General features: G+C 38.9%; 1 protein-coding gene across 2 annotated transcripts in view; it reads left to right on the forward strand.

Annotated features, from left to right (window-relative positions):
- Positions 1–17,386, forward strand: part of HERC5 (HECT and RLD domain containing E3 ubiquitin protein ligase 5) — a 50,676-nt gene that overhangs the window by 2,534 nt on the left and 30,756 nt on the right. For both annotated transcript variants that reach the window (XR_002727109.3, XM_023195421.2), the window contains exons 3-12: positions 399–475; positions 2,469–2,690; positions 3,874–3,965; positions 4,197–4,327; positions 7,240–7,385; positions 8,822–8,898; positions 9,630–9,733; positions 11,075–11,134; positions 12,937–13,030; positions 16,365–16,554. Coding sequence is in view for 1 of the 2 variants with exons in the window: in XM_023195421.2 (XP_023051189.2) it covers positions 399–475; positions 2,469–2,690; positions 3,874–3,965; positions 4,197–4,327; positions 7,240–7,385; positions 8,822–8,898; positions 9,630–9,733; positions 11,075–11,134; positions 12,937–13,030; positions 16,365–16,554 (1,193 nt within the window). In the remaining variant the exon portion in view is untranslated. The remainder of the gene's footprint in view (positions 1–398; positions 476–2,468; positions 2,691–3,873; positions 3,966–4,196; positions 4,328–7,239; positions 7,386–8,821; positions 8,899–9,629; positions 9,734–11,074; positions 11,135–12,936; positions 13,031–16,364; positions 16,555–17,386) is intronic.

Here is a 17,386-nt window from a genome sequence, read left to right on the forward strand (position 1 = left end):
ATTAACTCATTTGATCCTCACAATAGTCCTATAAGTTCAATTTCTGGAAATAAAAGTTTTTAACCTAGAAAAAATACACATTATCATGAAATGATTCGAGACTTTTCCCTAGTGGATTATATGAATTAGAACTCATTTTCATCTTGCATTTATTCCTGCATCATAAAATTATTGTTTGCATAACATTTTATTATAATTATGTAATGCATGTTTTTTCTTAAACCACTAATTAAAACATACAGTATTTAAAAAATAATTTTAGATGTACTGAATGTGATGCAATAAATTGAAAGTTTTTTCTTGAGCTTCATTTCTAATTAAATACTATTAATGATTCTGAAATCCGTGTTGTAACTTTCATTATGGCGATTAACACAAAATGTATTTTCCTTCATCAGGTTTGAAAGCATTTTACAAGAAAAAAAAATAATTCAGATCACGTGTGGAGATTATCATTCTCTTGCACTTTCAAAAGGTATTTTTCTGTAATATTAATAGTTTTGTAGAAGTAATATATGTGTGTATATGTGGAGCCAGTAGAATGTCTATATTTCATTTGTAACAGGACAGAAATACAGTTTTAAATTTGATATAGTTCCGAATACTATTCTTAAAGCAAATACATAATGAGAGAATTCTTGGATCTGTAAAATGTTCAGGTTTCTATAATTACTATTCCTAAATTTGATATGATGTTTTTATTTTTCAAGTACAAAACAGTGAAAATTTTCTGAATAATCAAAACTGTTTTCTCTACAGCTGGTCCAGGCCTGGGGCCACCCTTTTCCAGAAACTGCTTCCCTTTTCCTAACAGTCTTCCAACTTCCACTCTTCCGGCTCAGAATCCCCTTTTGTGGCCAGGTTGCAGGCCTCTGATATGTTTTAACATATCATTGTTATGTTTTAACATAACATTGCCTTTTGATTTCAAGGATTGTCCCTAACCCTGTAGTATTTCCCATTTTCTATCAGACACTGTCATGATGGGAAATGGAAGCAGTGAATACAAATTATTTCCTGAAGAAACTTGACTATGAGGCCAGGCTTGGTGGCTAATGCCTGTAATCCCAGCACTTTGGGAGGTTGAGGTAGGAGGATCACTTGTAGCCAGGAGTTTGAGACCAGCCTGGACAACATAGGGAGACCCCATCTTTACAAAAAAACTTAAAAATTAGCTGGGCATGGTGGCTTGCACCTGTAGTCCCAGCTGCTTGGGAGGGTGAGGCAAGAGGATCCCTTGAGCCCAGGAGTTTGAGGCTGCAGTGAGCCATGATTGTGCCACTGCACTATAGCCTGGGTAACTGAGCGAGACTCTGTCTCAAAAAAAAGAAATGTACTGTGAATGGAATAATTAAGATAGCAGTAGGGTAATAGAAGGGAATTCGGAGTCAAGGGAATTTTTGTTAATATATAGGACAGATGTAAACATGTTCATAAACTGAATAGAATCTGGGATTCAAGGGAAATTAATAATTAGTGAGTATTGACCTTCATTTCAAAGCCTGTTGAGATTTGATAGTATGAACTTGTATTGGAAAAAACTGATCATTTGACTTCATTAATTCATTAACAAATATTTCATATTATCTACTGTGTTTTGATTATGAAGATGAAACACACACACCCTGCCTTTAAGAAGCCCAGGGTCTAGAGGCATGTATGTACAAGGGATATTCAGAGTTTATTACTAGTAAATCACAGTACAGAAATAATAAAAGTTGGGGAAACAAGAAAATAAGCTGGTCATGCTCATCATTATATTCCTGGTGGTTGACAGGTGCATGAAAATTGTGTGTGAAGGAGAGGCTCTGCTTCCCACCAGATCCTGCACAGTATCTTGCAAAGAGATGCCAGTAAACCTTAATTCTCTGGTGTATTTTTTAACACTCTATTAGATATTGTCAGCTCTATCAGATAACATCTAAGAACACTCCCTAAAAAATGTGCTCCATATATTCAGTTAATGGAAGAAGAAACTGACTCTTTTGAGCAACTGTAATTTGAAATTAATTTTACAGTTGCTGATTTGGGATCTTGTAATTTCAGATGAATTTTACAGTTATTTGTTTGGGATCTTTAGGCACATGAAAGGAAGGGAGATAGAGAAAACAGTAGCTCTGGGGTTTTTCGCAGAGGTAGATTGCTTCTGTTTTTCATGGGCCCATCCTCTGAGTGTTTTAAAGTAAATATTTCTTGAATTTGATTTACAATCAAATTTATTATGTTGAAGATATTATTTAATATGTTCAAATAGCTTCACCTTTGAGGTGAGAGATAAGGAAGTGTAACTGTCACTGCTAAAGAGAAGATTCTGTTTTTCTGTGTCAGACATAGGGTAACTGAGAGTACCATCAGTGCAAAGGTACAATATTGTGATATTATACTATGTAGAGCTTGCATCATGCTTTAGGGTAATGTCTGCTGCATTTTAAATGGAATAAAACAACATTTGCTTTGTTTATGTCAAGGTGGTGAGCTTTTTGCCTGGGGACAGAACCTGCATGGGCAGCTTGGAGTTGGAAGGAAATTTCCCTCAACCACCACACCACAGATTGTGGTGCACCTCGCAGGAGTACCCTTGGCTCAGATTTCTGCCGGAGAAGCCCACAGCATGGCCTTAACCATGTCTGGCAACATTTATTCGTGGGGAAAAAATGAATTTGGACAACTAGGCCTGGGCCACACTGAGAGTATGGAACACATTCTCAGATTCCTGTCACCAACACTTACACTTGTTAGATGAATTTGATGGACCTCCCTGTCAAATAATGGTTCAGATCTTCACTTTGATTTGCAGTGCTCTTCCTGATTACCTCGCTGTCTTCAGGGCAGAATCAGTCCAAGAGGCATGGGTAGTGTGGAAGTTGTTACTGTAATTGAGACATGTTTCAGGGCTGTGTGTGAGATGGGAAAGGGCATTGAATTAGGGATGAGAACCTGGATTCTGAATCCCACTTTGCAGTTTACTAACTACAAGCCTTGCCCAGTCACTAAACTTTTCTCTAAATCTCATTTTCTTTTTCTGTAAAGTAACAAGTTTGGATGAGATGACCTTTAAAGCCTTTGCACTTAAAGTCTGTTAATGTATTATTACAAAAGAATACTAAAATTATATTTAAGAAATCACATATCCTGATCTTATTCTATAAGGTATCAATTATGTCTGTAAACACACAAAAACACACATGAAGAAACATGTAATTTCCATTATTGAACAAAGCTGATGGTAAAATTTCTCATGATCCCAAACAACTCATTAGAGTTTTCAGGTGTAAGCAATTCTGCTCCTTTACCCAGCTGTGGTACTGTATGCATTTCCCTGGATCACTGGTTACTCATTTCTCTCTGACACAGTGCAATGCTCATTACACAGAATAGCCAATAAGTCAGTGTTAGAAAAATATTCAAAGGAGAGAAGAGAACAAGCGGCCATTAAACTGCTTTGGCTGAATCTCTGAGTGCTTTGACATGAAAATAATCATGAAGAAAAGAAGAGGTAGTGTGAGGTGATGACACTAGTAGATAATTTGAAAGAAAAAGGAATTGCTATGTTCATTAAAAGTAATTCTAGATGGTATTGGAAATATCTAATGTGCTGCAATTAAAGTGAATGAAGTCAGAATTGAGAACAGGCTTTGGGACGTGGTTTGACCCTTTCACAGGTGGGTGCCCCTAAGTGTGACCCTTTTGGCACTGGTCCCACCTTCACCCTGAGGCATAGAACTTGATCCTAAACATGGCAACATAGAGCCTTTCTTGTCAGAATATCATGAGAACTGTTGTCGCTGGGTTGAGAAGCAGCAGTCCAGGTAACTGCAGTGTGAAACTCAGCATTTCCTTTTGGTCACTTCAGCTATTTTTTTCCTTACATAGGTAAAGATTCTCCTGCCCTTATTGAAGCACTAGACAATCAGAAAGTTGAATTTCTCGCTTGTGGTGGCTCTCACAGTGCCCTGCTCACACAGGTGGGTATACTCTTGTCTCTTTTTGGCTGTGTTTTTAGAAGAACATTTTGTATGGGAAGCTAGTGTTTCCCAGGGAAGAAAGGTCATCACTTCCTACATGTAGGACTGTCCTTCTGATATTTAGAAGCTTTACTTTGACAGTGCTTTTTATTAGTTATTCACTTTGCATCAGTGAATAGTACTTTTTTATTTTATTTCTCTAGCATCTGATATTCCATTCCCTTTCCTTAGGATGGGCTGCTGTTTACTTTTGGTGCTGGAAAACATGGGCAACTTGGTCATAATTCAACACAGAATGAGCTAAGACCCTGTTTGGTGGCTGAGCTTGTTGGGAATAGAGTGACTCAGATAGCATGTGGAAGGTAAGTTGTAAAGTATCAATGAAAATTGATAAAATGAATGCAGTAAACTAGATAGTAATTTAATAAAATTTCTATCAGTTTCTTTGAGATTTAAGTATCAAACATTTTCAAATCAGTAAAAGTGCTTAACTTATTTAGATAAACGTAATACCCCTTTTACTATACATGGTTGTTTTCTTTGTTGTTGTTTTTAATGAGCAGATACAGTTCACTTTCTGCTGTCTCCTTAGTGAAAATACCTTTGTAACTATTCAGGTGCACTTTTGTCTTTAAGAAAAATAAGTCATTAATTGTTTATTTGGGAAAAGTAAAGCACGAATCACAAAGGATTATTCATTAATGTAATCACCGTCTCTCACAATGCCTTGCGGCCAACATAATTTTTAATGACCAGAGTTCTTTCATTGTAGCCTGCGCTAATCACCGTAAAGTATAAGACATAGTCAGTGATGGTTTGAGTGAAATATTCCTAAGAAGTTTAATTTTCACAGCTCTTTTTTAGAAGATTAAGGTAAAATGTCTTTCTCAGACTCCTTGGTTTATTTAAAGGTTTTTTTTTTTTTTTTTTGAGGCGGAATATTGCTCTGTCACCCAGGCTATAGTGCAGTGATGTAATCTCAGCTCACTGCAACCTCCACCTCCCAGGGTCAGGTGATTCTCACACCTCAGCCTCTGGAATAGCTAGGATTACAGACGTGCACGCCACAACCGGCTAATTTTTTTTTTTTTTTTTTTTTTGAGACGGAGTCTCGCTCTATCGCACAGGGTGGAGTGCAGTGGCACAATCTTGGCTCACTGCAAACTCCGCCTCCCGGGTTCATGCCATTCTCCTGCCTCAGCCTCCCGAGTAGCTGGCACTACAGGTGCCTGCCACCACGCCTGGCTACTTTTTTGTATTTTTAGGAGAGATGGGGTTTCAACGTGTTAGCCAGAGTGGTCTCTGTCTCCTGACCTTGTGATCCCCCTGCCTCAGCCTCCCAAAGTGCTGGGATTACAGGCGTGAGCCACCGTGCCCGGCCACAACTGGCTAATTTTTGTGTTTTTAGTAGAGACGGGGTTTCACCGTGTTGGCCAGGCTGGTCTTAAACTCCTGACCTCAGGTGATCTGCCTGCCTTGACCTCCCAGGGTGTTGGGATTACAGGGGTGAGCCACCACGCCACTATTTAATTTTTTGGTCATCAGATATATCAATGCATGTCTTGCCAGGGGGATATTGGGAGTTGATGGGGTTAAAAAATATTTTCCCCCGTATACACTACTCTTTTGGGGAGTTTTTCCCTCACTAAACATAGAGCAAAATTCAGACTGTATTTGAATGTTGGGTTCATTTGTTAGTTTACTGAAACCATTCTTATAAAAAACTAACATGCATACTTTCAGTCTGATTTTCTTATAATCTTGGAGTAGAATTACATAAATGGGTAATATTAAGGTAGACCAAATTATTGGAATATGAGTCTGTTCACCAAACGAACGTCTCTTCAGTATTGATACCTCATTCGGTATCTCTTAACCAAAGCAGTCTTATCACCTCTTTGGATTCTTCATTACATACAATCCTTTTGAGTAGCATGTGTTACAAGAGAAGGAGGCAAGTTGGAGATCTGCCCCTACTGACAGGACAATTCACTGGAAAGACTCACAAACTTACTGAAAGCTGTTATACTCATAGTCACATTTATTACAAGAAGAGGATACAAATTAGTACCAGTCAAAGGAAGAAACGTAAGGGCAGGGTCTAGGAGGGCTCCAAATGCTGAGCTTGTGGCTGTCATCTCCCCTTGGAGGAGGTGGATGGTGTTATCTCTTCTGGCCTGATAATGTGACAGGATATACAGAATTTGCCAACCAATCAGAGAAATTCACTCACCCAAGTTGAGAGTTGTGTTTGTTTTTTCTGTTTTTTTTTTTGGAGACAGTACAGGATGTACATAATTTGCCATTCAGTCACAGAAGTTCACCCAAGTCAAGAGTTGTTTTTGGTTTGGGTTTTTTTTTTTTTTTTTTTGAGACAAGGTCTCACTCTGTCACCTATGCTGGACTGCAGTGGTGCTATGATGGCTTACTGCAGCCTTGACCTCCCAGGCTCAAGCAGTCCTCCTGCCTCAGCCTCCTGAGTAGCTGGGACCACAGGTGCATGCCACTGTGTCCAGCTAATTTTTAAATTTGTTGTAGAGATAGGGTCTCCTTATATTGGCCAGGCTGGTCGAAAACTTCTGGGCGCAAAGTATCCTACTGCCTTGGCCTCCCAAAGTGCTAGGATTACAGGCATGAGCCACCACACCCAGCCTAGATTGAGGGTTTCCAGTGGGATTTTATTGCTGAGGCATGATTGGTTAAATCATTGCCCAGGTAGTTGAACTTAATCTCCAGCTCTGCCCTCCTGTAGGTCTGAGGGCTTGGGAGATTCTGTGGGTTTAGAGGTTACCTCCCAGGAACTGGGCACCAGCCAGACCTCTCTGGGCAAGGCAGATTCCTTGCTACACAACAGTATAGTGGAGATACAAACAAGCAAATCAGTAGGAAATCAGTGTGGTAAAGGTCTTTGAGAAATTAAATGGGAACTCAACTGAGTCTTCCAGGATGGGAAGAGAAGGGACTCAGATGGTTTCCAAGAGGTGGTGACTCAAACTGAGGGTGAAAAAAATGAGCAGAGGGCAAGGGGAGGTGCTTGTTCCAACAAAGGGAACACCTTTCACCAAAGTACAACATCATGGTCATGAGTGGCCTTTGGGTTCCACAGTCTTTTCAGGTACATGTTGATTTCTTGGTTTCCAGATGGTTTTCATCCTTTAAGAGGTGTTTAGTTTCACTCTCACTGGGTAACATAGTTTTGGCAATTTACTGTATTGTTAAACACTGTAATCATGTGGATAATTAAGGATTGACCATATGTGCTTTTATTTAATAGGTGGCACACGCTTGCCTATGTTTCTGATTTGGGAAAGGTCTTTTCCTTTGGTTCTGGAAAAGACGGACAACTGGGAAACGGTGGAACACTTGACCAGCTGATACCGCTTCCTGTGAAAGTATCATCAAGTGAAGAACTCAAACTTGGTAAATTCTATAGGAACATAGGGTTTGGCGCAGTATCTTTTTAGAGAAAATGATTTTTCTAACTGGGTAATGCAGCAAAGAAAGCAGTATATGACTATGAAGGGAGTTTCTTTAAATATTGGTTTCATTTTTTTACTCGTAAACAATTCAAGAGTCAGTCTAATTTATTGAGGCAAAATAATTATTCTGTATTACTTCTTCAGATTAGGATTAATGTGAATTTAAATGATAAAATAGACAATGGATTCAGAGGCATATGCAGCTCTCATTCCAGTTTGCAAGAGACTTAACTAATTCTGTAGTGGCTGGTTGCCCTGGTTAAGTTGATCCACAGTCATATAAAACCCTCAGAATAATGAGCAATCAACATATACCTGGCACTGAACTGTGCTCAGCACTTACTTGTGTTATCTCACCAATCCTTGTAATGGTTCTGGGAGGTGTATTCTGTCACTTCTGTTTTACTGGAGGATAAAGAGACTTGGAGAGAAAAGGGTTAGCCACTTATGGCCAGTAAGTGGTTTGTCTGGAGTCGAACCCGTGCCCTTTATGACCTCAGTCTGAGCTCTGAAACACTCCACTATAGAAGCGCCTTGGAGCATTTCTGTTACTTGTTTCTGAAAGCTTAGTGGTGACCTCAAGTGACAAAATTTACTGATTTCTTGTGGGAAAATGAACAGTAGAGTTATTTCCTTAAGCAGCATGTATTATCTTTGATTCCTTATAACCACTTACATGGGCTTAAAGTACTTATATTCTTTATAGCCAGCATCACTGGTTAAATCTTGAAAACATGGTTTTTAGTAATGGGAGTTGGGCCGGGCGCAGTGGCTCACGCCTGTAATCCCAGAACTTTGGGAGGCCGAGGCGGGTGGATCACAAGGTCAGGAGATCGAGACCATCCTGGCGAACACGGTGAAACCCCATCTCTACTAAAAATAAAAAAAAAATTAGCCGGGCGTGGTGGTGGGCGCCTGTAGTCCCAGCTTCTAGGGAGGCTGAGGCAGGAGAATGGCGTGAACCCGCGAGGCGGCGGAGCTTGCAGAGAGTGGAGATCGCACCACTGCACTCCAGCCTGGACAACAGCAAGACTCCATCTCAAAAAAAAAAAAAAAAACACACAACGTAATGGGAGTTTGAATTAAACTGATAGCGTTTATAGCGTTTAGCTAATCAAATATTTGCATTTTATATATAAATATTTATATTATGTATATTAAACTGATGTCACATGTACACCTTGTGAATTACGTATGTTTGCCAACTAGACTTTACTCCAAAGTATATGTATTTCAGCTTCTTAATTGGTGGAGGATGTATTAATTTTGTCTATTAAGATGACTATGTTTAAGAAGAATTTGAAGTTATTTAAATTGAACATGCCTGTTTGTGCTAAATGACTTTCTAACACTCTTACTTTTTGTGCATCCTTTCAGAAAGCCATACCTCAGAAAAGGAGTTAATAATGATTGCTGGAGGGAATCAAAGCATTTTGCTCTGGATAAAGAAAGAGGTAAAAATAGATCTCCAGGTGTTCTATAACCTGGTATTTTGATGAAAACTAAGGGTTCTAGTATCTAAGTTTGGTGAATTCCAAAATCATCAGTTTACTAGGCTGACTTTTTGGGGGATAGCTGGACATTACTGATCCTTTATTGTCTAAACTACATCAGTATTTTCCCACAAAAATCAGCAAAATTTTCTCTGGTGAATGATCAGTGTGATTTCCATAGACTCTACTTACCTTTTGGGGGCTACTTGCCAGTGATGTTTGGTCAGTATCCTTGCAAACAACAGAGTGGCAGATTCTAAAAATGACTTTGCAGGCCAGTACTAAGAAAGACCCCAAGGTTCATGGGCTTGCAAATAAAAAGTCCCTAACTTCCCTGCCCTACTTCACCAAGTGAAATCGAGTTCCTCACACTTCTGCACACAGCTCTTTCAGGATCTTCCCTTCCCTTCAAGGCTGTCTGATGTTCAGTTTAATTTGATTGTATTTGTATAAAGTGCTAAGTGTTGAGGCCCTCAGAGAAATTTACTCTCAGTCTAAGCCCCCTTGGACAAGAAAGTGGCAACCAGGCAAATGATTGATTGCTTATTGGTTGAGTATCACTTTGTGATTGTCCCAGGGCTGTATTACCCATATTTAAAAGTCAGTTTTACCCTTTAGAGTGTACCTAAAAGTTGGGTACCTATCTCTCATGTATCTAAATTATTGTATTTTACTTTTCTGTTTGTTTACAGAATTCCTATGTTAATCTGAAGAGGACAATTCCTACACTGAATGAAGGGACTGTAAAGAGGTGGATTGCTGATGTGGAGACTAAACGGTGGCATAGCACAAAAAGGTACATCCCACAGTCTGTCTGCTTATATAACGCTTTCAAGTATCATTTCCCAAACTGGTTCTGCACAGCAGTATGAGATTTTGTAGTCAGGGTTTTCCAGAGAAACAAACTAATAGGATATGTGTGTATTTCTGTCTCTCTCTCTGTTTCTATCATGTCTGTCTGTCCATCTTTCCATCTGTGGAGGGGAGAGAGAGAGATTATTTTAAGGAATTGTCTCATGAGATCGTAGGGGCTGGCAAGTTCAAAATCTGTAGGGCAGGCCAGCAGGCTGGAGACTTGGGGAAAAGTTGATGTTGCAACTCAAGTCTGAAGCCAATCTAAAAGCAGAATTTCCTCTACTTTGGGTGACCTCAGCCTTTTCTCTTAAGGCCTTCAACTGGAAGAGGCTCACTAACATTATGGAAGGTGCTTTCTTTTTATTCACTCGTTCAAGTGCTTTACTCAGTTTACTGCTTTAAATGTTAATCTTGTCTAAAAAAATATTTTCATAGAAACATCCAGAATAATATTTGATCAAATATCTTGGTACCATGGCCTAGCCAAGTTGACATATAAAACTAACCATCACAACTAGCATATAAGCTCCATGAGGACAGCTTTCTTTACTGTAGGGCTTCTCCAGGCCTCTGTTTATGTATATTGTGACTCTCTGGCCAGAAAATACAGTCTATAGTATTCCCCAGTCCCATTTGATACTGGAACCATTAGTCTGTGTTCCTGTTATTCTTAGCCAAACAATTTGTACCATTCTTCTCTAAACTATAGAACTACAGTCTTATAGAACTCCTGCCTATTCTTACAAACATCATCTTTTAGAAATATTTTAAAGTATGGCTTTCTAATTCTGGAAAATGATTGTACAAAATGGTTGCACAAAATAATTGCATCATAATTTGCAGAGCATAAATAATTAAGAACTGTACAACTACTGCTAAGATGAAACTCAGCATACTTCTTCCCCCATTTAATTTCTGGTAATTTATTTTGTTTCTACTTCAATGGAATAGAAATAAATAGGACTTGCATAGTTGGTGGTGTGGGAATATTTTGTTTGTTCAAGAAAGTTCTGACCATAAATCAAGCCTTTCCTCTTTATTTGAGGATTCTCTTAGTATGTATAAACTTTTTTATTTCCCATGTTTGCCACTGAAATTTTGAGATTTACCAAACAGAATGGACTTTTGGAAGCCAAGATAATATGCGTACAGATAGGAGACAAATGGAGAGGTTAGAAGGATTGTTATAAGATGTTGTATTTATCATGTTTCATGCTATAAAGAGGCTGTATGTATGTATACCATGTGATTTGGTTTAATCAGTATCTTATTACTAATACAGGGAAATCCAAGAGATATTTTCATCTCCTGCTTGTCTAACTGGAAGTTTTTTAAGGAAAAGGTAATATATGTAATAAATTAATTGTATTAAATTGTATTAAGAGTACCATGAAAGAGGATAAAAAATGATTGGAGGGTAAAATAATTAGCTGTGTGTTCATCCCTTTTTAAAAATTGTTTTTTAACAAAAGTAAATACATGCTTGCTGTAGAAAATGTCAAAAATACATACAATAAAAAGAAAGTGAAAATCTTCCATAATCCATCACTTAAGAGTAATAGCTAGCACTTATGTATATATTTTTTCATGCAAATGTATTATTTTACAAAAAATGAGATCATACTGGTTTTTTGTTTTTGTTTTTTTGAGACAGGGTCTTACCCTGTCGTTGCCCATGCTGGAATGCAGTTGTGTGATCTTGGCTCATTGTAATCTCTGCCTCCTAGGCTGTAGCAATCCTCCCACCTCAGCCTGAGTAGCTGGGGCTTCAGACACGTGGCACCACACACAGCTGAGTTTCGTATTTTTTTTGTAGAGCCAGAGTTTTACCATGTTGGCCAGGCTGGTCTCGAACTCCTGAACTCAGGCGATTTACCAGCCTTGGCCTCCCCAAGTGCTGGGATTTCAGGCGTAAGCCACCATGCCCAGCTGGATCACATTGTTTATACATTGTTTTCTACTTAATGTTTGCCCATTTTACATTTTGTTCTATCTCTTTTTGTGTATATATCTATATATATATGTTATTTTTTTTTTTTTTTTTGAGACAAGGTCTCCTGGAGTTACAGCATCATGGTTCTTGGGCTCAAGCATCATCAAACTCTTGGGCTCAAGCAATACTCCCACCTTAGCCTTCCACGTAGCTGGGACTACAGGCATGTGCCACCATCTCCTGCTAATTTTTTAACTTTTGTAAAGACAGCAGCTTTGCTATGTTGCCCAGGCTGGTCTTGAACTCCTGGCCTCAAGCAGTGCTCCCACCTCAGCCTCCCAGTGTTTAATAGGTGTGAGCTACCACACCCAGCCGGTAACATAATTTTAATGGCTGCATGACCTTCCATTAGAAGGTCTTCCATGAGAAGATACTTAAGCGTTTCATTAATGACTTTATATTGAAGTACTAAGAAATTATTGGTCAGAAGCCCCCTCTTTTGGTTCCCACTTTTCAGTCCATTTAACTGGAAGAAATGGATGTATTTTTTAGAAATGGGAAAAACCTTTATCTTTTTTCTGTGGAGCTCCTTCCTTCTATCCTTCCTTCCTTCCTTCCTTCCTTCCTTCCTTCCTTCCTTCCTTCCTTCCTTCCTTCCTTCCTTCTTTCCTTCCTTCCTTCCTTCCTTCGGTCGGTCCTTCCTTCCTGTGGTTGGTCCTTTCTTCCTGTGGTCGGTCCTTCCTTTGTTCCTTCGAAAAACATTTATCTTTTTTCTATGGCCCACCCTTCGTCCCTCCCTCCCTTCCTTTCTTTCTTTTTCTGAGGCAGAGTCTCGCTGGGTCACCCAGGCTGGAGTACAGTGGCATGTTCACAACTCACTGCAGCCTTGACCTTTCAAGCTCAAGCGATTCTCCTGTCTCAGCCTCCCTCTGTGGCTATTTTTTTTAAACTGGGAAATATTTATTTTTTTAATCTGTTACAGATAAGACAGCATCTGAGTTAAAGTCTTATGGTATATGTAGTTAAAGCAGCCTTGATGTTTTTTGGTATTTTAGAAAAAATCATGTTGTTTACTACATTGCATTTGTATTTGGACAATTTATTTTAGTTATACACGAGAAAAAATGTAATTTTGTTGAAATGGGGCAAGCTCTAGAAGAAACTGCATCTAGGGAGATAATCTAACAAGATAATTTATCTTTCTTCTTCAGAAGAACTACAGAAATGGTGCCTCTTTATTTGGACTTAAATAAAGCAAGAAACATCTTCAAGGAGTTAACCCAAAAGGACTGGATTACTAACATGGTATCTTCAGATTGTTATGTGGAGAAAGAAAATAGACCAGAATATTTCTTACAAGAACTCAAAATTTCAGAAGAAATGTTTTGTGTGAAGGGATTCTCCGAGACCTTGTAGCATATTCAGATTAAGTTAAACTCAGATAACAATTAGGAGTTTGCCCTTTTAGGGTGAAATACTTGGCATAGTAGTCACACAGGTTACAAATATTCTAAATAATGTGTCTGTACACAAACACACATGCACATATATGCATACACATTCCTAGAGGGAAGTTTTTCAACTCAGGGCTTTAGGAAGATGATTAAGGATTTGATGAGATTGGCACACTAGAATAAGAACATTTTATATGCAATCCTTTTAAGTGTAAATCTAGAAATGAGAACATTTTTTCTGATATGAATATCCTCACCAGGGACTGCCTGGATTCTTTTTTTTTTTTTTTTTCCATTCCACTTTTCTGTAGATTCTAGAATGTTCTTGTTCTTTATGGGATGATTGCTTCCTGTTCCAGCACTGTTAGTACTATCCTTAGGTTTTTTTTCTTGCAGGTGCTCCAAACGTGCTTCCTTTATTTTTATTTTTATTTTTTTGGAGACGGAGTCTTGCTCTGTCGCCCACGCTGGAGTGCAGTGGCGCAATCTTGGCTCACTGCATGCTTCCTTTATTAATTTAGTTTTTCTTAATGTAGTCTTTATTATTTCCCTGTTTTTTTGTACTGGTTAATATAGGGATACTACTTTCTGTTCTTTTCTGCATTTTTTTCCTCTCTGGATCTCAGTGTAGTTCCTTCTTTTTTTCTCTCTCCTTCCCTCCTCCCTTCCTTCCTCTAACCTCCCCCCCATTTTTTAGTCTCTCTCTGTGTTTATATCCCTCTTCTCTTTCCCTCTCAGTCTTTGCTCTCTCACCCTTCCTCCTTTCAGCTCCGGCAGTTGCTCTGTCTGCCACAACTAGCATTCTCTATTTCAGCTGCAGGTTTTCTCATGCGCTCCTTTCTTTCAAGGGAAAATGGAAAGTTCAGTTGTCTTTGGCAGAACCACAGCCCCACTGGGGGTCTGAGGTGAAATAGTTCCCTAATTATGTACCTTTATTGGGACTCTGCAACACTTAGTGCTGCCTGTATCAACAACCCAGAAACTCTGTGGACTATTTCATCAACATTTGTTAGTGCTCATTTTCTTTTGTTTTTTAAAATCCTCCTGTGGGGGCCAGTTTAACTTTCTGTAAGATTCTGAGTCATTGCTACTAAATCCAACCATGGAAAGATTACCAAAAATAGAAGCCCTTTTGTGCATCTCTGAAGGAAAGGGATTGGATCAGTTCATCATTAAGGGCTCCGCCTGTTTACTAATTATACCTTGATTGTGCCACAGAAAGAACATATGGTATGTAAATGAAATAATCATGGGGCACCCTTGACCTCCATTGGTTCAGAATAAGATGATTGGATTAGAAGACCTGTAAATGTTTCTTTCTATCTTGAGGTTCTGTGATATGGACTCATAGACCTTTGGCATGTGTTCATTTATTCAGCAAACATTTGAATACTTACTATGTGCTGGGCACTGTAATGATGACTCTTGATGAAGAATGAAAGAGATATACTCCCTGTCCTTTAGAAGCTCATGGTGTAGTAAGGGAGACAGATACATACATGCATACATTAGTGCAAATACCTGGTGTGTTTTACACTTCACTATCTTCGCTAGTGCCTAGCTTAGAATGTAGCCTGTGTGCAATACTTTTGGATGAATTGAGTCATTATTAGGGCAGTGAATAGTTAGCTCTATTTACTCAAAAAGTTGCCCAGAGGAATTAAGATCTTACCAGGTGCTCATGTGGAAGGGCATTTGAGGCAGCTAGAAAAGCATACGCCAGAGCACAGTGTGTCAGACGATAGGACTGGCTTGAGGGTATCATAGTCATTCTAAGGATTTGGAGTAGGTGAGGAGGCTTGAGGTTGTGTCTGATGATGAGCAAGGAGGTAGAATGTGTGTGTACTAATAAGCTGTTGAAATAGAGTTGTCAGGTATACTAACTCCAAAGACTGAATCTCATTGTGGGAGTCCAATATAATGTTTTAATATAAAAATAGGTAATTACAACAATTTGTACATTTACAGATATCATTTAGCCACTGTCTCATAATATAACGATTAAGAATTTGGGCTTTGGAGTCAGAAAGATCCAGAGAAATTCCCACTTAGCTGTGTGACCTTGAGCAAGTTACTTAATGTCTCTGAATCACAGATTTCTCATCAGTAAAATGGGATTAATATCATCTATGTTAGGGAGAAACTATAAGGGTTAAATGACCTAATTAATATATGTATATCACTTAGCACAATAATTGACAAGTAGTAAGTATTCCATAAATACTAGCTTATCTTCCTATTGGGATTTTAAACAAATCATTACTATGATCTAAGCACACATAACAAAAATTCAGAATTCCATTCCATTTTTTCCTAAACAGTTGCATTCTGAATTTGGGAAGCTATAAGGAAATTGGAGGGGCTAGAAGTTAGAGTCTGTGGTAGAGACAGTTGCTCTTATGGAAGATAATGAGAATCATGTTAAATTTTGTTCCTGAAATTGTTGGATTTTGTCTTTTTTTTTTTTTTTTTTTTTGCTTTGTTTTGTTTTTCTGCTTTTTGGGGTTCTGATGCATTTTTACTCTTGAAAAAAAGAAACCCAAGGTGTGATAGTGTAAACCGGAGGGTAGAATATGGTACTTATGATTGAGAAGGCTGTTTATTAGTTCTGAAACCATTGTTCATTCAGTGTAATTTTTGCACATGTGATTTTTTTCTTTTTCTTTCTTTCTTTTTTTTTTTTTGAGATGGAGTCTTGCTCTGTGCCTGGAGTGCAGTGAAACAATCTCGGCTCACTGCAACCTCCACCTCCCAGGTTCAAGCGATTCTCCTGCCTCAGCCTCGCAAGTAGCTGGTACTACAGGCATGCGCCATCATGCCCAGCTAAATTTCGTATTTTAAGTAGACAGGGTTTCACCATGTTGACCAGGATGGTCTCGATCTCCTGACCTTGTGATCCACCCTCCTTGGCCTCCCAGAGTGCTGGGATTACAGGTGTGCTTGATCTTCTTCATGCACCCCAATAATTGAATGGAGAGAATACTTATTGTATATTCCAAATACCTCCAATATTTTGGAGGCTAGGTGAGAAAGGATGTAAACAGGGGTTTTAGAAAAACTAAATGATTATTCTCGTTTAGTAGTAGAATGACATTCCAGCCTCTTCACCTTGTTTTATTACCATCAGTTCCACCCTGCTTCCACTGAGTTTTGAATGCCTTTTCCCTGTTCCTTTCTGACCACAGATAACCACCTGCCTCAAAGATAATCTGCTCAAAAGACTTCCATTTCATTCTCCACACCAAGAAGCTTTGGAAGTTTTCTTCCTTCTCCCAGAATGTCCTGTGATGCATCTTTCTAACAACTGGGAGAGCCTTGTGGTTCCATTTGCAAAGGTTGTTTGTAAAATGAGTGACCCGTCTTCACTGGTTCTGGGTAAGATTGATCATTTGAAGATACTTTACCTGTTTTCTCAGTGGAAAGACATGTCTAGTAAAGTTATGGCAAAACTTAGATAATTATAAATGTATTCTTTTTTTTGTTCGTATTGTTAGCATACTCTAAAGATACTGTAACAATACCACAGTCATCTAAAATAGATTATTCTAGTTCTTAGTTTCCTTGGATACACACATGGTTTTGTTATGATTTCCTTAGTTTCCAACTTTTCACTGTGAAAAATTTCACAAACAGAGAAGTTGAAAGAATAGTATAGTATACCACAGGCAATAAGTAGTACACCTTGCTGGAGAGCAGTGGTGCAATCATAGCTCCCTGTAATCTTAAACCCCTGGGCTCAAGCGACCAGGATGTTAAATTCTAAACTTGTAATAGTAATTGTATTTATTCACTGAAAAGTTTATTACAAGTGTGCTTTTGTAATTATGATATATACTGAATACCCATGTACCCTCTACTGTAGAGTCAGCAATAATAAATATGTTGTCGCCGGGCGCAGTGGCTCAAGCCTATAATCCTAGCACTTTGGGAGGCCGAGACGGGCGGATCACGAGGTCAGGAAATTGAGACCATCCTGGCTAACACGGTGAAACCCCGTCTCTACTAAAAAATACAAAAAAAACTAGCCGGGCGAGGTGGCGGGCACCTGTAGTCCCAGCTACTCGGGAGGCTGAGGCAGGAGAATGGCGTAAACCCGGGAGGCGGAGCTTGCAGTGAGCTGAGATCTGGCCACTGCACTCCAGCCTGGGCGACAGAGCGAGACTCCGTCTCAAAAATAAATAAATAAATAAATATGTTGCCATGTGTG

This window comes from Piliocolobus tephrosceles, chromosome 3 (genome assembly GCF_002776525.5).
Source record: "Piliocolobus tephrosceles isolate RC106 chromosome 3, ASM277652v3, whole genome shotgun sequence".
Lineage (NCBI taxonomy): Eukaryota > Metazoa > Chordata > Mammalia > Primates > Cercopithecidae > Piliocolobus > Piliocolobus tephrosceles.